Source organism: Erpetoichthys calabaricus, chromosome 8 (genome assembly GCF_900747795.2).
Source record: "Erpetoichthys calabaricus chromosome 8, fErpCal1.3, whole genome shotgun sequence".
NCBI lineage: Eukaryota > Metazoa > Chordata > Cladistia > Polypteriformes > Polypteridae > Erpetoichthys > Erpetoichthys calabaricus.
In genome coordinates this window covers 137,318,744-137,341,213 of record NC_041401.2, presented here as the reverse complement: position 1 = coordinate 137,341,213, position 22,470 = coordinate 137,318,744, and the positions used below count along the sequence as shown (strand labels likewise).

General features: G+C 38.8%; 1 protein-coding gene across 1 annotated transcript in view; it reads right to left on the bottom strand.

The window, feature by feature from the left end:
• Window positions 1-22,470, bottom strand: part of armc8 (armadillo repeat containing 8) — a 207,029-nt gene that overhangs the window by 5,178 nt on the left and 179,381 nt on the right. The window contains 3 exon segments of the mRNA XM_051931260.1: window positions 4,134-4,227; window positions 11,701-11,773; window positions 13,106-13,201. Coding sequence (XP_051787220.1) covers window positions 4,134-4,227; window positions 11,701-11,773; window positions 13,106-13,201 — 263 coding nt within the window.

Sequence of the window (22,470 nt, the reverse complement as noted above, 5' to 3'; positions counted from 1 at the left end):
TATCTCTGTTCTGCATGAAAACATGAGACAAAAATTTTTTTTGGCAATCACTACAAACTACATGGAATAGGTATTAATAATTGTCAGTTTTGGGTGGAATTTGGCTTGTGGCTTAGAGTGCATCCGGAAAGTATTCACAGCGTATCACTTTTTCCACATTTTGTTATGTTACAGCCTTATTCCAAAATGGATTAAATTCATTTTTTTCCTCAGAATTCTACACACAACACCACATAATGACAACGTGAAAAAAGTTTACTTGAGGTTTTTGCAAATTTATTAAAAATAAAAAAATTGAGAAAGCACATGTAAATAAGTATTCACAGCCTTTGCCATGAAGCTCAAAATTGAGCTCAGGTGCATCCTGTTTCCCCCAATCATCCTTGAGATGTTTCTACAGCTTAATTGGAGTCCGCCTGTGGTAAATTCAGTTGATTGGACATGATTTGGAAAGGCACACACCTGTCTATATAAGGTCCCACAGTTGACAGTTCATGTCAGAGCGCAAACAAAGCATGAAGTCAAAGGAATTGTCTGTAGACATCCAAGACAGGATTGTCTCGAGGCACAAATCTGGGGAAGGTTACAGAAAAATATCTGCTGTTTTGAAGGTCCCAATGAGCACAGTGGCCTCTATCATCCGTAAGTGGAAGAAGTTCGAAACCACCAGGACTCTTCCTAGAGCTGGCCGGCCATCTAAACTGAGCGGTCGGGGGAGAAGGGCCTTAGTCAGGGAGGTGACCAAGAACCCGATGGTCATTCTGTCAGAGCTCCAGAGGTCTTCTGTGGAGAGAGGAGAACCTTCCAGAAGGACAACCATCTCTGCAGCAATCTACCAATCAGGCCTGTATGGTAGAGTGGCCAGACGGAAGCCACTCCTTAGTAAAAGGCACATGGCAGCCCGCCTGGAGTTTGCCAAAAGGCACCTGAAGGACTCTCAGACCATGAGAAAGAAAATTCTCTGGTCTGATGAGACAAAGATTGAACTCTTTGATGTGAATGCCAGGCGTCACGTTTGTAGGAAACCAGGCACTGCTCATCACCAGGCCAATACCATCCCTACAGTGAAGCATGGTGGTGGAAGCATCATGCGGTGGGGATGTTTTTCAGTGGCAGGGACTGGGAGACTAGTCAGGATAAAGGGAAAGATGACTGTAGCAATGTACAGAGACATCCTGGATGAAAAACTGCTCCAGAGCGTTCTTGACCTCAGACTGCGGCGACGGTTCAACTTTCAGCAGGACAACGACCCTAAGCACACAGCCAAGATATCAAAGGAGTGGCTTCAGGACAACTCTGTGAATGTCCTGGAGTGGCCTAGCCAGAGCCCAGACTTGAATCCGATTGAACATCTCTGGAGAGATCTTAAAATGGCTGTGCACTGACGCTTCCCATCCAACCTGATGGAGCTTGAGAGGTGCTGCAAAGAGGAATGGGCGAAACTGGCCAAGGATAGGTGTGCCAAGCTTGTGGCATCATATTCAAAAAGACTTGAGGCTGAAATTGTTGCCAAAGGTGCATCGACAAAGTATTGAGCAAAGGCTGTGAATACTTAAGTACATGTGATTTCTCAGTTTTTTTACTTTTAATAAATTTGCAAAAACCTCAAGTAAACGTTTTTCACATTGTCATTATGGGGGTGTTGTGTAGAATTCTGAGGAAAAAAAATGAATCTAATCCATTTTGAAATAAGGTTGTAACATAACAAAATGTGGAAAAAGTGATGCACTGTGAATACTTTCCTGATGCACTGTATATTTCTACTCGAATGAAACAAGAAAGTTAGGTAGCACCACTTAAGAGTTCCTATGAACTTGTGTGCATTAAGAATGTCAAAAGTATAAAATACAGTGGTGTGAAAAACTATTTGCCCCCTTCCTGATTTCTTATTCTTTTGCATGTTTGTCACACAAAATGTTTCTGATCATCAAACACATTTAACCATTAGTCAAATATAACACAAGTAAACACAAAATGCAGTTTTTAAATGATGGTTTTTATTATTTAGGGAGAAAAAAAATCCAAACCTACATGGCCCTGTGTGAAAAAGTAATTGCCCCCTTGTTAAAAAATAACCTAACTGTGGTGTATCACACCTGAGTTCAATTTCCGTAGCCACCCCCAGGCCTGATTACTGCCACACCTGTTTCAATCAAGAAATCACTTAAATAGGAGCTGCCTGACACAGAGAAGTAGACCAAAAGCACCTCAAAAGCTAGACATCATGCCAAGATCCAAAGAAATTCAGGAACAAATGAGAACAGAAGTAATTGAGATCTATCAGTCTGGTAAAGGTTATAAAGCCATTTCTAAAGCTTTGGGACTCCAGCGAACCACAGTGAGAGCCATTATCCACAAATGGCAAAAACATGGAACAGTGGTGAACCTTCCCAGGAGTGGCCGGCTGACCAAAATTACCCCAAGAGCGCAGTGACGACTCATCCGAGAGGTCACAAAAGACCCCAGGACAACGTCTAAAGAACTGCAGGCCTCACTTGCCTCAATTAAGGTCAGTGTTCACGACTCCACCATAAGAAAGAGACTGGGCAAAAACGGCCTGCATGGCAGATTTCCAAGACGCAAACCACTGTTAAGCAAAAAGAACATTAGGGCTCGTCTCAATTTTGCTAAGAAACATCTCAATGATTGCCAAGACTCTTGGGAAAATACCTTGTGGACTGATGAGACAAAAGTTGAACTTTTTGGAAGGCAAATGTCCCGTTACATCTGGCGTAAAAGGAACACAGCATTTCAGAAAAAGAACATCATACCAACAGTAAAATATGGTGGTGGTAGTGTGATGGTCTGGGGTTGTTTTGCTGCTTCAGGACCTGGAAGGCTTGCTGTGATAGATGGAACCATGAATTCTACTGTCTACCAAAAAATCCTGAAGGAGAATGTCCGGCCATCTGTTCGTCAACTCAAGCTGAAGCGATCTTGGGTGCTGCAACAGGACAATGACCCAAAACACACCAGCAAATCCACCTCTGAATGGCTGAAGAAAAACAAAATGAAGACTTTGGAGTGGCCTAGTCAAAGTCCTGACCTGAATCCAATTGAGATGCTATGGCATGACCTTAAAAAGGCGGTTCATGCTAGAAAACCCTCAAATAAAGCTGAATTACAACAATTTTGCAAAGATGAGTGGGCCAAAATTCCTCCAGAGCGCTGTAATAGACTCATTGCAAGTTATCGCAAACGCTTGATTGCAGTTATTGCTGCTAAGGGTGGCCCAACCAGTTATTAGGTTCAGGGGGCAATTACTTTTTCACACAGGGCCATGTAGGTTTGGATTTTTTTTTCTCCCTAAATAATAAAAACCACCATTTACAAACTGCATTTTGTGTTTACTTGTGTTATATTTGACTAATGGTTAAATGTGTTTGATGATCAGAAACATTTTGTGTGACAAACATGCAAAAGAATAAGAAATCAGGAAGGGGGCAAATAGTTTTTCACACCACTGTATGAATGGGGATATATGCCAAGTAGATTTTGCTCATGAGATTTGCAAGTGATAACAATAACTGAAAAATGCTTAGAGAGAAATGTTAAAATTTTTGAGAGGATGTTTTTCCTTTTTTTTACCTCAGTGAAAGGTTAGATTTACCCCATAACTTAAGAGTAAGATAAAGCTAACGAACATTGAAATTTTTTTACTATGTTACTTGTTTTGATACTATTACATTCACAGAACTTGATCCAAAGTTTAATATAATTACAGGAGCACAGACACAGAATTAAGTCATAATTAGTCTTGGAATTTAAAAATGCCTACAAATATAAAGTACAAGGTCTGAAATAAGAAGATTGTGTTGTATTTCCTTTGTTAACTTTTTAAAAATCACACTTTTCTAAACACGTACAGTATGTGGACATTGTGAAAAAGCATCTCCTGTAGGACTGAAGAAGCGATCAATTTAAATAAAGGAGCACATGGATAGAATGAACACTTAACGACCCAGGAACACAACATTTACAATACTTAAATAAAAAAAATTATTCTGTTCTTTTCTATGGTTTTGTGTAAAATACTATTTTTGGAGCATCTATAAAACAGATTACCGGTAATTAAATTAATTCATTAAAGTTCAAAAAGTAAAATGAATTAAATGACAAAGGGATCAACAAACCTGTCACAGAGATTTGCATCTGTGGATTGTGTTAACTTGTGCAGAATATCCACTATTCCCATCTCACGAAGCTTATCCTGTCTCTCCTGAGAACCTAAAACAACAGACTAGAATTAAACTTGTTGAATCTTATACAAGTATCAGTCTTTTATTAAAAAGAAGCATAAAGCAAGTGAAAAAACTACATAATCAAAATAACTGACATTAACTTCCTCCAGGAGAACAGACAATTAAACATTGATTTTTGTCTTTCAGGGAAACAAAGAAATTTTTGTCTAAATTAATCTAAATGAAACAACATACCCTGCATAACTAACAAGAGACATGAAGCAAAGGAAAGGCAAAAGCCTACATTTTAACTCTAATGACAGGTAAACCATACAAAATAATACAAGACAGACTGACTAAAACCAATTCTGGGTTTCATATTTTCACACAATGTTAAAATAACTCTGGTTCTCAAGTATCTTTTAGCTTATAATGTCTTTTTGACAGCTTAGTCCTTTTTATCAATTTGATATCTTCATGCTAGACTACAAAATACTACCGTTGCTTATATACCCTGTCACTTATTATTCAGCTGTGCTGTGCCAGAGTTGAAAAACTTTTCTCAATGCTTTGTACTTTTTATGTGTAACTGTACCATTCATCTCTGTCCCTAAGTGGTACAGTAACAGCATCATAGTTCAACTTAAAAGGCACACGATTACATTTCAAATTTTAGATTATGTTACTGCCTGTAACCTTATTTTTTGGTAATGATTTTCAATGTTGTGTAAATAACTGGGGTTCAGAGTTGGTTGGTACTGGGCTTGGTGTATATTGCATATAGCACGGGAATATTATCATTTGCCTGATTCACAGTATATAGTTGGATGCACTGACCCAAACACAATAAATTCAGGAAGACATTTACCTAACCCTGATAATCTGACCCTTTCTTTCAGTTTACCCTCTCTGTCTAGCTGCTTAGGATGATTTGCATTTGAATCACAGACTATGTTATTTGTACAGGGTTTTTTTTGTAGTATTTTGTATTTTTTGTACATTTATTCTGGTTTACTGACTCTTGTCCCAGTTCAAAGATTTGTGTTTCCTGTATTTACTTTTATTTACTGTTTTATGCAATTATTATTTTGTATCTAATATTGTTTATTCCGTATTGTTCATTTTGAATTTCTGTGAGGCACTTTGAGCATTGGAATGATGCTATATAAATAAAATGATATTATTATGAAATGCATGCTATAATGATTGTAATAGCATTTTAAAAGTAATTAAAGAATAAATAAATACCTAATTTGAGGAGTCAAAGTTTTGTTTCTAGAAACTTAAAAGTAAAATATATGATGAGAAACATTTTTAGAGATAATTCTGGAGTTCACTGATTCATCAATTGTGGACTTAGTTGGAGAGATGGTGCTCCCTACTACCAAAGCCTATATGGGAGATTCATGAATTTTTGCAATTTGGAACACAACAATAAAAAGTATGAAAAACTATATAGGATAAAATTGTCAGATGACACTTTTGGAAAAAAGTATAGAAGAAGTGAGCTAATCTTCTAGACCAGGGCTATTCAATTACAAATCAAAACAATACATTTTCCCCCTTTTAAATACGGTCATATCTGACACAGAATCTTCAAAAAGTGTATAAAAACAATGCAAAGCTATAACTGAACAGAATCTGAGGGAGCAGTAATACTTTTTTTCTCTTTTGAAATAAAAAAATAAACATTTGGTTATATCTTTATGCCACTGCCTATATATATGACCCAGTTACATCACAAAGTGCATTTAACAGAATAAAAGAAAGAAAAAAAAACTATCAGCGCACAAACTCATAACAAGTGATACAGTAAGTAATACACATTAATACATCTACAGCACACTGAGGGACCATTGGTCCGTTTTAAATCACCAAGTGTGTTCATATTGTGACATGCCTTGCTACTGCATGGGCTTTGGGGGGTGAAGTCTTGGGGGGAAAGCACTTTGTGAGGGCTCAGGGCACATCCCTACACAGAGCTGAGTAGCAGGATCAGGGAGAGAGTGAAGCAAATGGTAAAAGAGAAGGAATAGTTTCGAGAAACAGCTCCTTCAATAGGTCATCACAGTACCATAGACAACTACCACCACTTGTAGACACAAAACAATGCACTGCATTGTGTGTTGAATATTGCTAGGGTAAGTGGAGCATTGCATTTATGGTCTGTATTACTGTACTTTTTGAAGGATCATGAAATGCGTTTTGCTCTGTATTTCTGGTGGGACCACGGGCTGGGCCACTCGGCAGTTGCTTCTGGGCCACATGTGGCCTGTGGGCCGCCATTTGAATAGGTCGGTTCTAGACTATTAACGTCTCATCTTCACTGGTAGCTGTCAAGATTCAATTAAAAAAAAAAAAACATTCTTTATTCATTTTAATTCTGGATTATATTTTCATAATTTCTTTAGTTATTTTTCATCATGCAATGCCATTTTGGAATAGTCAGCTGCAACAGCATGTTTCATCAGGAGGACACAGCGTACATGTGTGCATGCAACATTATAGGGCATGGTCACACCAACCTTCTTTAAAACAGCACTTTGTTTCTAATAAAGGAAAACATCTAGCACAGGAAAGATAATCTCTATCTTGCTCAGTTTACTCTGACTCACTTACTTTTAGCTACCATCGATAAAGGCCATGTCACTATCAACAACTTTTCCAGAGATTTTCAGCTGTAGCATTTAGATTATCTTAGCGAGTCAGAGGCAGTCAACAGCTTGTTTCGTGATGTCCAGCCACACAGTTTGACAAACCAAGTGATCCAATCCAACAAGTCTGCGACTTGCCCCCCAAAATCAAACAAGCCTGATTTTGTCATTAGTTATAGGAATGGGTTCTGTGCGTGTGAGAACTGACAACTAATAAATTCCCATCTGGAAGTACATGCATATAATGCAGTGATGAGGAATAAAGAACACGGGTGCTTTTGTCTTTCAACATCACAAACACAAGAGAAGTTTGTCTGTATGATGTATTGTCTTTTATGTACAACAACAGAAAGAAAAAAAATCTGGAGTGGTCTCCCCTAGACTTTCTCATATACTCAGATATGGGGATGGATATTTGAGGAGTAAACTGTAAGACAATGATTATATTTTTATATGATGTACTTTAAAGAACCATCAACAACAAATCAAATCAAATTAATAATATACTGAACAATTATTATAAAAGTAAAGTTGAATAAATCAGACTCTGCAGCTGCATGAATAAAAAAGTACCACTTCCAGTTAGCAGAAATAGCTCAAAAATGGATAGAAATCTACATTTTGTACCCAATACTTGTATGCATAACTTGGTTTCATAACAGAAAGCGTACTCAAGTTCTGGTGTTTACATTGATATACACACAAACATAATTCCAAAAATGGTATTTTCGGACTCAGGGTGGTCTATCGTCTTTTTGGACAATTACAATACTTTCCCTATACGTTGTATACGAGAAAGTAAAAAAATGGGAAAAACAAGGGCCGAGATTTTGGCTGAATTCGCCACATCTGTTAACACTTCATATAGCACTGACTCCATCAGGGAACACACTATTGGTTGTCAGAAAAAGGGACCAGTCAGTAACTGCTGGAAAGTCGGTTTGCAGTTACTAAATTTGACATGGCCAGCGATTTTCAGTCATGTACACTGACATGGTCCGACAACAAGATCGGCAACTGCAGTCATCAAGTCTGACATACCTAACAACTTGAAGTTGCCTAATGTGAGCTTAAGATTCTTTTTTGTAAAAAGATCTAAATGGTTTGCAACAGAGCACTGACTTATACAATAATCAGTATACATCAAAGCATCTCTTGCAACACTTAAATACAATCAAGTACCCAACTTGGGTGTCTGAGACAGTGGTGTAAAAAATGCAGCAGTGCATATTCAGGAGCACAGGGATATGCACATTCACCTCAACAAAGCAAGGCTGCGAACCATTTCCTCTTGAGTTAGCTGCAAGCATATCTCTCTATCTTTCATTCATTATCATTTTTGTAGAGAACAGTGAAGATCAATTAATATTCAGTGTTTCACTGTGGTCTGTGTATTTCATAAGGTTTGCATTAATAGGCAAAATGATTTCATTTATAATATTTATACTTATTATTTTTGTACAATGTTACATTGATTGCAATCCTCTTTATTATACATTTTTACTTTTATAATTGGGGCGGCACGGTGGAGCAGTGGTAGCACTGCTGCCTCGCAGTAAGGAGACCTGGGTTCGCTTCCCACGTCCTCCCTGCGTGGAGTTTGCATGTTCTCCCCGTGTCTGCATGGGTTTCCTCCCACAGTCCAAAGACATGCAGGAAAGTTGCATTGGCGATCCTAAATTGTCCCTAGTGTGTGGTTGGTGTGTGGGTGTGGGTGTGTGTGTGCCCTGTGGTGGGCTGGTGCCCTGCCCAGGGATTTGTTCCTGCCTTGCGCCATGTGTTGGCTGTGATTGGCTCCAGCATACCCCCGTGACCCTGTGTTAGGATATAGCAGGTTGCAGAATGACTGACTGACTTTTGTAATTTATCACTTTGTGAGAAAAGTATTTCTTGGGATCTTGCAGGAGAAACATTGAGGAGTTCTCTGTTACTAGAGATTTCTAGCAAAATAATTCAAGCTCTAGTTAAATAAGGATTGGCTTATTTTGCAAAAACAATATTACAGTTATGTGCTGATTTATGGCTGATCAAGTTGAGGCTTTTAATACTTTACAGCCAAGGCACAGGGAAACAAAAGGGTAATAATGTTCTAGAGATTGTCAAAACCAGCTGCAATAAAATTTTTTTCATTATTACTATTATTTCAGAGTCTCATATGTTTTCGAACTCTAGGAGGGCCCTTTAAGGCCTGATCAGAGCTGCTCCATGTGAGTAAGTCTTATGCATTCAGCCCACAGTGTGTTCAGGGTCCCCCCGGAGAAACAAACTTACTCAGGAAGGAGGAAACATTGTACAGAGCTACAGGTTGCTTAAGTCCACTGCAACGTAAGACAGCAAACCATGACCCACTTGTATCAACCCGCGACCCAGTGGTTGAGAAATAGTGCCTTATACGGACCTGGCATGCAGATGCAAAGACTCTAAGATTGCTTTGTGCTACTCTGTGCAGACAGTTAAAGCATGCATGCCAGTGACTCACACAGCCTCAACTGTAACTGACTTTGTGACCGACATTCGGCTAGTATGACATACAGCCAAAGGGGCCAGCCCCAAATGCAGCCAAAAGTCAGTACCCTTCTGTATTTTAAAGTTAAAAAGTGTTGCCACACCCTAGCATTTGAGAAAAAAAACAACTGCTACAGCTTCGTAATCCTGGAACACTTCTATCACTGACCTGCCCAACTCTGTGACATTTTATTTGCAATCCTCTATAACCTTCGATCCTTCAAATATTCACACACTCCAAGAGCATTGGGAGAGGATTATAGCTGGACTACCAAGATCAATTTAACTAACTCAGAGAGAAAGAGAGAGATTGGGCATATTAAATATTGCAACTGCATTTCACCTTGGTCAACTTTCAACAGGATTTGAGTAGGGTACTCTGGACTGCTCAGATGTTAACCACTACAGACCAGTATCCCTGCTCTCTTTTCTTTCTAAAGTACTGGAACGAGCAGTTTATAACCAACTTAATGTGTTTTTGTCTAATAACGCCCTTCTTGACCCTCACCAGTCTGGATTCAAAGCAGCTCATTCTACCGAGACTGCACTTCTTGCTGTCTCTGAAACACTTCACACAGCCAGATCTACCAACCTGTCCTCAGTTCTCATACTTTTGGACCTATCTGCAGTCTTTGACACGGTCAACCATCAGATACTTCTGGAAACTCTCTCTAGTCTTGGGATCTCAGGCACTGTCTGGCAATGGTTTGCTTCTTACCTTGCTGACCGGACATTCCAGGTTGCCTGGCAAGGCTCCCAGTCAGCTCCACGAAGACTGACCACTGGTGTTCCTCAGGGCTCTGTCCTAGGACCCCTTCTCTTCTCCTTATACACAGGTTCTCTTGGGAAGGTAATAGCTGGACATGGATTCTTTTACCACTGCTATGCGGATGACACTCAACTCATTCTCTCCTTTCCACCAGATGACCAGCAGGTCTCAACCCGCATCTCAAACTGCCTTGCTGATATCTCCTCTTGGATGACTTCCCACCACCTCAAGTTGAGTCCCAGCAAGACTGAACTCTTGTACATCAAAGGCAACTCATCTCCGAATCTTGACCTTGCAATCTCTTTTGACAACTCGGTTATTGTCCCCTCAAAAACGGCAAGAAGTCTTGGTGTCACTCTAGATGAAGAATTGTCTTTTTCTCCACACATCAGCAACCTCTCCAGGTCCTGCAGATATCTTCTTTACAACATCAGGAGAATCCACCCCTTTCTCACTACAGAGGCTACTCAGCTTCTCGTCCAGACCTTGGTCATCTCTAAGCTGGACTACTGCAACTCTCTGATGTCTGGACTTTCACTAAAGGCAACACGACCACTTCAATTGATCCAGAATGCAGCTGCAAGACTCATTTTTAATATTCCCAAATTCTCACACACTACACCTCTGCTGCGGAACCTGCACTGGCTCCCCGTGGCTGCCCGCATCAGGTTCAAAACCCTAACACTTGCCTTTAAGGCCAAAACTGGAACTGCACCACCTTACATATCAGCACTGGTTAAGCAGCGTGTCACTTCTCGCTCTCTCAGAACATCAAGCACTGCTCGTCTCAAACCACCCTTACTTAAAAGAAGAGGACGACATGCATCAAGACTCTTTGCAGTGTTGGCTCCTCAGTGGTGGAACGAACTTCCTCTTGCTGTACGAACAGCGGAGACCCTCACTGTCTTCAAACGTTGTCTGAAGACACACTTCTTTAAACAGCACTATGGGGACTAAAGTCCCCATACTTTTTTTTCTACCCTTTTCTCAAAAAAAAAAAAAAAAAAAAAATTTTGTACTAACAACTTACTATTATTTTCTTCTAGCATGGTTTTGTGTACAACTTGGTCAGCGGTAACTTGTTTAATGACGGTAGATTTAATCCTAGCCTTAAAGACTGAAGAACAGTCGTAGACTACTAAGCACTGTTGTAAGTCGCTCTGGATAAGAGCGTCTGCTAAATGTTGTAAATGTAAATGTAAATGTAGGGTTTTTAGGTAGAGGGTGAAGTGGATTGTATTCTGAATGATTCTTTGGTGTCAGTAGAAAGCTATTAATTGTTTCATGACTGCCTTTTATTGCTGTTGTGGTTGACTTTGTTGTTATTGCTTAGTGGTGTTAAGTGCAAGTGCAGCAATCTTTCCAGTTTTGCTTTTGTAACATCAAAGGTAATATCTAAAATCAATGCTCAGTGGCTATAAAAGAAACACATGATGTACAAATCACTCAAATGTTCAGTAAAACATTGTACTTAGACACTCGCATTTGTGATACCGTAAATAAAACTTCAACATTTATTATACCCACTACAGTTATTTTCAAATATCTAATTTATTTATTTGTTTACTGGAAAAAGTAGCATCTCTCTGACCTTCCTCCTCATTCCAGATCAGGTTAGAAATGCAGAAGGTAGCAGCAATTTGTAACTTCACATTCGAATGACCCTGAAAGGAGAAAACAGTTACACACGAAACTAAAACAACAAATCATCTTTCATTAACTTTCCAACTGACTGGAAAATGGGACTTGTCACTCCTATCTGAAAAGGGAAAGGTGATTGCCTAGATTGCGGCAACTACAGGAGGATAACACTGCTCTCAGTGCCAAGTAAGGTCTTTGCTAGGGTCATCCTCAACAGGATCCGTGATCACTTGCTCACTTACCAGCGACCAGGGTAGTCTGGTTTTACGCCAAAGAAGTCTACCATCAACCACATCCTGACACTGAGTGTTCTCATGGAATGCAAACACGAACATCAGCAAGTTTCTTTGCAGCCTTTGTTGATTTTCATAAAGCTTTTGACACAGTTCATCGAGCTGCCTTTGAGACATCCTGAGGCTTCGTGGGATTTCCTCAAGGTTGCTGGATATCATGGCCGGCCTGTATACTGGTGCGGTGAGTGCTGTGTACAATGGAGGCAGAACCTCTGTGTTTTTACCAGTTGATTCTAGGGTTAGTCAGGGCTGTGTTCTTACTCCTACTCTGTTCAATGCTTGCATGGACTGGGTGTTGGGCAAGGTTGTGGGGTACAGTGGCTGTGGGGCATCTATTGGTAAATAAAGATTCACTGATCTTGACTTTGCTGACAATGCTGTGATCTTCGCAGAGTCAATGGAGGTTCTGATCGGGGCTCTTAAGAGATTGAGTGAGGAGTCAGAGTGTCTTGGCTTGACAGTGTCCTGGATAAAAACCAAGATCCAGGCCTTTAATGGCCTCTTGGACACAGGCATCAGCAGTGTGTCTGTCTGTGGAGAGAGTGTAGATGTTGTTGAGAGATTTACGTACCTCAGAAGTGACATTCCTGTCTTGCTATATGGTTGTGAGACATGGATGCTATCCAGTGACCTGAGATGAAGACTGGATTCCTTCGGTACAGTGTCTCTTCAGATAATCCTTGGGTACCGCTGGTTTGACTTTGTGTCAAATGAGCGGTTGCTCATGGAGTCCCGAATGAGGCACATTACCTGCATTGTAACGGAGCTTCAGTTATGGCACTACGGCCATGTGGCACGATTTTCTGAGGGTCGTCTGGCTTGCAGGATCCTCAGTGTTGAGGACCTGAGTTGCTAGACCAGGCCAAGGGGACGCCCACGTAACACCAAGCTGCGGCAGATTGACGGTCATTTCTGCAGGGTGGGACTGGACTGCGTGTCTGCCTGGGAGATTGCCAACCAGGATCCTGAGCTGTTTTGTCATGTGGTGAGTACAGCAACGCGCTGTACCAGAGCATACTCCCCAACTGACTTGACCTTACATTATCCACATCATAAATTTACCATATAGTATTTGACTTTCTGGAGGATATCATCGTTCATCATGATCAGATCCTTGGCTGTAGTTCCATCAGCAATATTAGCTAAAATGCACAGTGTCTAAAAAAAAAAAACAAATAAAAAAAAAGATGTTAATAGTGGCAAAAATACCAAAAAGAAATTTTATCTAATGAGAATTGATCTCAAGCCAGTCTGATTTAAACAGTTTTGCATGAGGTACAATAAATGTAAATCCATCCTTATTCACATGTTATCTTTATTTAACAAATATCACTAACTACTGTAGATTCAAGCAAATATCAAAGACTAAAAAAGTTAGTACTACAATTTTAATTATAAAGCACCATTTTATTTTTGTGTGTTGCATGGTATACTGATAACTTATATGAAAAATTAAAGAAGCAGCTAAATCACAGTTAATGTAAAAACTCAAAATATTAATTAGTTCTTTAGAGGAACAAGCCTTTTGCAGCAGGGTATACTTAATATTAACGTCAACAACTATTTATATCTTCTTTTAATAAAAGAGTATTTGGCATGGAAAAACAGTGTCAGGCTAAAAATATAGGGGAAATAGCAGGAGAAACATGAATGTTAGGACCAACAACTTTTTGGTTACTTATGAAAAAAAACATACAGTAATGGCTCAAGCAGAATACATAAGAAGGCCAAAAGTACCAGAATTGAAATTGTAACACACAAAAGTATCTAAGTAATTACTCCAAGCATTTGCATTGTTATACATTACTGTGAACTCTGCAGTATAAATAAATGGTTGTAATGTGTCCTGGGAACCAAGTTCGTATAAGTATTCTCAGATTACACAAACAGGAGTACAGTTATATGTCCCTCCAGTACAGTGATTGTAACACTTAACAAATCATTCACTACAATGTGTTGGCAGTCAGAGACATTTTACAAATTAACTTAGCTATCATTATTAGGATTGGTTACTGGGGAGAGGTGAAAGTATAGAAAAATAAGGCTCTACACACCAAGCCTAAGCTAAAACTCAAATCAAACTCAACAGTCAGTTTTGCCCCTACTTAGGAATTTAATCCTCAAAACTAATTCAATGTTAGAAATACATTTGGTTATTAGTATAAACGTGGAGAAATCTTGAGTACCACAATACATGCTACAATAGAAATTATATTTTGTAATGACTTTATTTCCCGAGATTTTGCTGTAATCAGCACAAGAAGAATGCCTTTAAAAAGTGACTACATAACTCTACATAAGAAATTTGCTTTCTCATACAGACACAATAGCTGATAACTCTATTGTAAAGTCTATAAACTCTTTAACAATGTACTTTTTTTAAAACCAAGCACCTCATAACAAAGACAAATACATCAGATTTTTACCAATATCTTAATTTTCTGTTCTTGGGAATTGAAACTCCACACCCAGAATTTACAAGTGCATACACAATTTAATAATGAGAAGTAGTGGAGGGAGAACAGAAGACAAACCAGAAATGTGAGAACTGCTGCAGAGGTTCCTATACAAAAGTCACTGTCCATGTCTACTCCTTGCATTTGAGTTAATTTTGTCCTTCACAATGTTACAGTAGAGCTTAATGAATAACATGCAATTTCTTATGCATTGTCACGTTAAAATCAAGTACTGTGTAACTAGTAATGTTTCTTCAACTTCAACTGACAGGAGCACTTGCAGGCTGATTTATATCAACTTACACTTAATAAACTTATGCAATGAAACATAAACCAAAACCTTATGTGAAATCACCTGCAATAAAGCAATCTCCTGTAGACACACTGTTTACTCTCCTTTGCAAAAACTATAACAAAACTCCTCATTGAAAAGGATGGTTTTCACATGTACCCCATGACAGTGAAAATGTATGTAGAACTAAGAGTTTTAAATACACATTTGTACATTGAATATTAAAAAAAAATTTAAACATGAAAAATTGTAATGTCAATCATTGGTTGGCAGCTTAGTACAAGGACACACCATGTTAAATTATGTATCAAAATGTATGTTATGTGTTGTAACCGATAATACTTCTTTTACTCTGAAAGTTGTTAACATATTTAAAATCCATTTTCATTTGTAAAAAATAAATAAATAAATAAATAATTAACTGGGATAGATTAATTGGCATTCTCTGCAGGGATAACAATGATATTTATGCCAACAGAGAAAAGCATTTCAATTTCAACTTTTATTAAAAAAGGTGAATACACTGCAATATTGTAAAGAATGTGCAGAACACAGTATATCACGGAATATTTAATATATTGAAAACCATAATGTGATCATACTAGCACAGGAAAATGCCCATTTATTAAAATAGTCTTAATAGTATAATGGTAAGTGTCTATTTCAATCACATCATGCATTTATAAACCACTGTTCGCTGGATATGCCTTACATCATTCTATCTAGGTAAGTCTTGTTGACTTGTTTTCATTGGACATTATAGCTCTTACTGTAATGTCCTTCCTTTTTTGTGTCTAGTCAGACATTACAGGTCTGTTGTGGATCGTGGACATGATACCCGGGCTTATACCGCACACTTTAGTATCTGAAGTCGACCACTTGCCTTTGTTCATTGGATATTCCCACCATCTTGTTTATGTTGGATGACATTACACCTGTGTACGGGCGTGAACAACAGATAGATGGACATTTATCACTTTACATATATATATATATATATATATATATATATATATATATAGAGTCATATGAAAAAGTTTGGGAATCCCTCCGAACAAAGATGTTTAGTGAAGCAGTATCTAGTTGTATGAAGTTAAATCAAATGTGAAAAACTGGCTGTGCAAAAATTTGTGTACCCTTGTAATTTTGCTGATTTGAATGCATGTAACTGCTCAATACTGATTACTTGCAACACCAAATTGGTTGGATTAGTTTGTTAAGCCTTGAACTTCATAGACAGGTGTGTCCAATCATGAGAAAAGGTATTTAAGGTGGTCAGTTGCAAGATGTGCTTCCCTTTGACTCTCCTCTGATGAGTGACAGCATGGGATCCTCAAAGCAACTCTCAAAAGATCTGAAAACAAAGATTGTTCAGTATCAAGGTTTAGGGGAAGGCTACAAAAAGCTATCTCAGAGGTTTAAACTGTCAGTTTCAACTGTAAGGAGTGTAATCAGGAAATAGAAGGCCACAGGCACAATTGCTGTTAAACCCAGGTCTGGCAGGCCAAGAAAAATACAGGAGCGGCATATGCGCAGGACTGAAAGAATGGTTACAGATAACCCACAGATCACCTCCAAAGACCTGCAAGAACATCCTGCTGCAGATGGTGTATCTGTACATCGTTCTACAATTCAGCGCAATTTGCACAAAGAACATCTGAATGGCAGGGTGGTGAGAAAGAAGCCCTTTCTGCACTGACACCACAAACAGAGTCGGTTGTTTATATTGTATTGACCCCCTTCTTTTGACACCCACTGCACGCCCAACCTACCTGGAAAGGTGTCTCTCTTTGAACTGCCTTTCCCAAGGTTTCTTCCATTTTTTCCCTACTAGGTTTTTTTTGGGAGTTTTTCCTCGTCTTCTTAGAGAGTCAACGCAGGGGGGCTGTCAAGAGGCAGGGCCTATTAAAACCCATTGCGGCACTTCCTGTGTGATTTTGGGCTATACAAAAATAAACTGTATTGTATTGTATTGTTTTATGCAAATGCTCATTTAGACAAGCCAGATTCATTTTGGAACAAAGTGCTTTGGACTGATGAGACAAAAATGGAGTTATTTGGTCATAACAAAAAGCGCTTTGAATGGTGGAAGAAGAACACCGCATTTCAAGAAAAACACCTGCTACCTACTGTCAAATTTGGAGGAGGTTCCATCATGCTGTGGGGCTGTGTGGCTAGTTCAGCGACTGGGGCCCTTGTTAAAGTCGAAGGTTGGATGAATTCAACCCAATATCAACAAATTCTTCAGGATAATGTTCAAGCATCAGTCACAAAGTTGAAGTTACGCAGGGGTTGGATATTCCAACAAGACAATGACCCAAAACACAGTTCGAAATCTACAAAGGCATTCATGCAGAGGGAGAAGTACAAGGTTCTAGAATGGCTGTCACAGTCCCCTGATTTGAATATGTATCGAAAATCTATGGGATGATTTGAAGCAGGCTATCCATGCTCGGCAGCCATCAAATTTAACTGAACTGGAGAGATTTTGTATGGAAGAATGGTCAAAAATACCTCCATACAGAATCCAGACACTCATCAAAGGCTATAGGAGGCGTCTAGAGGCTGTTATATTTGCAAAAGGAGGCTCAACTAAGTATTGATGTAATATCTCTGTTGGGGTGCACCTGTTTAATTTTGTTATGATGCATATTTTCTGTTAATCCAATAAACATAATGTCACTACTGAAATACTACTGTTTCCATAAGGCATGTTATATATTAAAAGGAAGTTGCTACTTTGAGAGCTCAGCCAATGATAAACAAAAATCTAAAGAATTAAGAGGGGTTCCCAAAGTTTTTCATATGACTGTATATTATATATATATATATATATATATATATTGTAGCAGTACAGGTGTTATCGACCTCTTGAACCCTCAGGTACCACGCCAGACACCAGGTGAAAGTACAAGTATTATTCTTTTTATTATAAATACGTGCACTAAGCACCCTCGACACCACACTACTCATACAAATACCAATTCTCTCTCTCTCTACACAATACTCTCTAACCTCCTCTCCCAGACACCCTTCCTCCCAGCTCAGCTCAGTGTCTGGGCTTTCCCACAGTCCTTTTATACCCCCTGAACCGGAAGAGGTTCCTGTCCAACAATCCACAAGTCCTCATTACTTCCGGGTCAGAGAAAAAGTCCTTTTCTTCAACCCGGAAGCATGTCGTTCCTTCTGGTCATGTGATCATGACGCACTTCCGGGTTATAGGGCACATAGCAGTCTGAAAGCCTCCCTACAGCGGCTCCCGGTGGTCCCCATGGTATCCAGCAGGGCTGTGTATACAAACTACAAGGTCCATAAGGCCCTGCTGGAATTCAGGGAACCTCCATGCTGTTGGGAGGGATCCACCTGGCGGCCTGGAGGTGTGGGCCGGAATATTTAGCCGGCCATCCATCACAATATATATATATATATATACAGTGGAACCTTGGTTCACGAACGTCTCGGTACACGTACAAATCGGTTTACGACCAAAAGTTTCGCCAAACTTTTGCCTCGGTTCACGACCACACACTTGGTATACGAGCAAGCCAGGTTCCCTTTCGGTTTGTACATGTTCAGTCTCTCCCTGTGCATTTCCTGTGCAGCGAGAAAGAGAGCGAGAGCACGCGAAACACACACGCACACACACAGAGGCAGCACACACACAGGCAGCACACGAGAGAGCCGCGCACACACACACACAGGCAGCGCCAGAGAGAGACAGACTCACGCACACACAGGCAGCCAGAGAGACAAACGCGAGCGAGAGAGGCGCGCACACACACAGGAGCATGCTAGAGAGACACACACACAGGCGCTCCAGGCTCGCAAAAGAGAGAGAGAGAGAGAGAGAGAGAACGAGCAAGCAAGGGAGGGACGCTTAAGGTAGAGAAGGCTTGTTTTTGTTTTCAGTTCTGTTTACAGTGATCGGTTCATAGCCTGTATTGTTGCAGTGTTACTTTTCTTGGTGGTTTATTAAATTACGGATTTTTCAAATGTTCATTTTTTCCCCTGTGCTTAAAACTCATAAAAAAAAAAAAAGTGTTTTTAGCGAGCGGTTCCTAGCACTATAGCGTGAACTATTGCAGAGTTAGTTTTCTCTATTGTTCAAGGTTTTCTCAGTGTTATTCAATGTTTTTACATTTAGTTTACTATTACGCTGTGCATTCTATGGTATAATCTATAATAATAAAAGGCAAAGCCCTCACTGACTGACTGACTGACTCACTCACTCACTGACTGACTCACTCATCACTAATTCTCCAACTTCCCGTGTAGGTGGAAGGCTGAAATTTGGCAGGCTCATTCCTTACAGCTTACTTACAAAAGTTAGGCAGGTTTCATTTCGAAATTCAAAGCGTAATGGTCATAACTGGAACATATTTTTTGTCCATACACTGTAATGGAGGAGGCGGAGTCACGTATCGCGTCATCACGCCTCCTACGTAATCACGTGAACTAAAAACAAGGAAGACATTTACAGCACGAGTCACACGTGGGAACGAAGGTAAATGACGTTAATTTTTGACTGTCTTTTAATACTGTGTAAGCATACATATTAACACATGTGCAATTAAACGTGTGCATTTACGGGGTGATTTCTCAGGCTTAAAAGCTCACCTTTTATCAAACGCGGGAAGAAAGGTAACTGACGTTGTTCACTGTCTTTTAATACTGTGTAACCATACATATTAACACATGTCCAATTAAACGTGTGCATTTACGGGGTGATTTCTCAGGCTTAAAAGCTCGCCTTTTACTAAAAAGGTAAATGCAAAACTATTTTCAATCAGTTTATTGAAACGCTCCCGTTAAGGATTGCAATAACATATTCGCGAGATAAAAGAACGAAGTAGGGGGAAATGGAGGAACAGCCGCAAACAGCGAAGAGCAAAAAATTAATTAAACAATTGAGAACGGAGCGAGTTAAGCATACAAGCATGTTCATAAGGGAAACAAAGCACGGTGTAAAACGTAAGTTTAAATTAAGTTTATAGAAATGCTCCCGCTGCGGATTGCAATAACATATTCGCGAGATAAAAGTTTAATGAGAAGACACGAGGTATAAACGAACCACACGCCGTGGCGCAACGTTAGGGGCAACAGTTTCAACCATTCTATGATCTGCTTCTCGCAACTGAAAGACGGCACATGGCGGATGTTAGCCGACTTGCTGACCGCAACGTTAGGGGCTTCAACTATGGCGCTGACGCCACATCTCAGTGCCAACACTTTGCAGACTGTACTTAAAAGACACGCCCTCCTCACTGGACAGTTAAAAACACCAATCAAACTAACGATGACATCAAGTATTACCCAATCAAAAGTAGGAAAGGAGGCATCTTCATAAAATGCGTGTGGGATGATTTGCATGAGACGCTGCTTTAAAAAAAAAATGATAAAAAAAATACGGGATAAATCCCGTCCAGTATTGATTCAAAACGGGACGCGCAATTTCATTCTCAAACGCGGCACGATTCCGTATTTTAAAGGACGGGTGGCAACCCTACAGTGCCAGGTAACCACCCATACAATCAGATTGTGATTCAGACTAGGAATGCAATGAATGTAATTACCCCGATCTACATACAAGGCGAAAGAAAGTCTTGCAACATTCACAGATGATGGTTTGGGATAAGTACACCATACAACATAAAAGAGCTTATGAAGCCTTGAACCGAAAAAAGCAAGATCTCAGAGATCGTAAAAAAAAAAATAGGAGGTAATGTCGTTTTACTCGCTGTAGATTTTAGTCAAACATTACCAGTTATTCCACGAGGGAGACCAGCAGATGAACTCAACGCGTGTTTAAAATCCATGCTTCTCCCACGCTCGGTTATATGTCGCGTGTTCTCGGGTAGGTGCACCAAAAAATGTATACATTTAAGCATGTAATGGGCAAACAAAAAATGAGGTATACCCGAAGGCACTGCAGTAGTACTTAATGTAACTTTACTTCTTAAATGTTAATGTTTTACTGTTTAATAATTTATACGCTTCTTATATGTTGTTCAAATTCTTTTATCAAAATACCACTGACAGCGCAATGCACGATAACATGGAGTGAATACACCATACGCATCCGCCCACGGCTGCCCTGCTGTGCGCAGATAGGAGTTGATTCTACAATAAAATAAAATAAAGATAAAAAGAGTAAAACAATCATCACCCATAAAGCGTGTGTGTGTGTATATATGTGTATATATATATGTTGATATGTGGATGTGTGTATGTATATATATATATATATATATATATATGTAGATATGTATATATATGTGTATATGTATATGTATATATATGTTTATATGTGTGTGTGTGTATTTTATATATATAAAACACAGCAACACTCATAACAATGACAAAACAATTACATTGACAATCATGTTACGTTATTTTTAAAATGTTTCCTTTTTTTTTCATAACCTCTTTAACACACTACTTCTCCGCTGCGAAGCGTGGGTATTTTGCTAGTTAACTATATTTGTGCTTATAAATTAAAAAAATATATATTTACATACAGTTTGGAACGGATTAATTGTATTTACATACAATCCTATGGGGGAAATTGCTTCGGTTCATGACCAAATCGGTTTACGACCAGAGTTTTAGAACGAATTATGGTCGTGAGCCGAGGTTCCACTGTGTGTATGTATATATATATTGTTAGGAAATTGCCAGGGATCTCACTATATATATATATATATATATATATATATATATAGTGAGATCCCTGGCAATTTCCTAACAATGAAAACGTATAAATTAACTGTGATAACAAAGGTTGCTGATCCATTTTTTAAGAAGATGGTTATACTGTAGAATGACTTCACAGACCTTCAAAATAACTTGGACAATACTTTCATTCAAAAAAGAAATGCACCACCAAGGTCATTTAAGTATAACAGATAAAAGAAGAACGGATAGCCTGATCAAGAAAACCAAGAATCCAAAGATAACTGAAGAATATATGGGCACTTTTTTTTTTAATCAAACACAGGTCAATGTAAAAATGTCACAGCAACATCATAAACTCCTGATAACTTGGGGTGGTATACAAAGATGACAAGAAAGGTTTATTTAACAAATGCATAGAAGAAAAAAAGCAAAGCATCACAGTTGAATATTGCTGTTGGAGATTTTATTTCAGCAGGGACTACATTACAGTAAATGTCTTGATAGAAAAGAAAGCGGGGGAAGAAAACATATAAGGCAGACATTTATACAAGACCAGCTGTCTCAGCAATAAAGCAAAATCTTGGGAGAACTTTAACATTCAAAATGAAAGTGACCCTGAGGACACAGTTGAAGCAACAATGAAGTGGAGAAATAAAAAAAAAAAAAAAAAAATAAAAAAAAAAAATTATATATATATATATATATATATATATATATATATATATATATATATATATATATATATATATATATAAAAGTTCATGAATATCGCAATATGAATCCTAATCTAAATCAAATTAAAGGTCTGTTTAGACTTAAAAGTGCAATTAAACTTAACGGCTCTCTGATCAATTTTGTAAAATAAAATTAGTAAATTGTGTCTAATTTTAGTGCAGGCCAATTTAAGCAAAAATGAAAGGTGTATACAGTACACTGATTTCACCTGTTTTGCCTTTATGCTAAAAGCTGATGTCATATTATATGACTACTTGGAGAACAGGTTA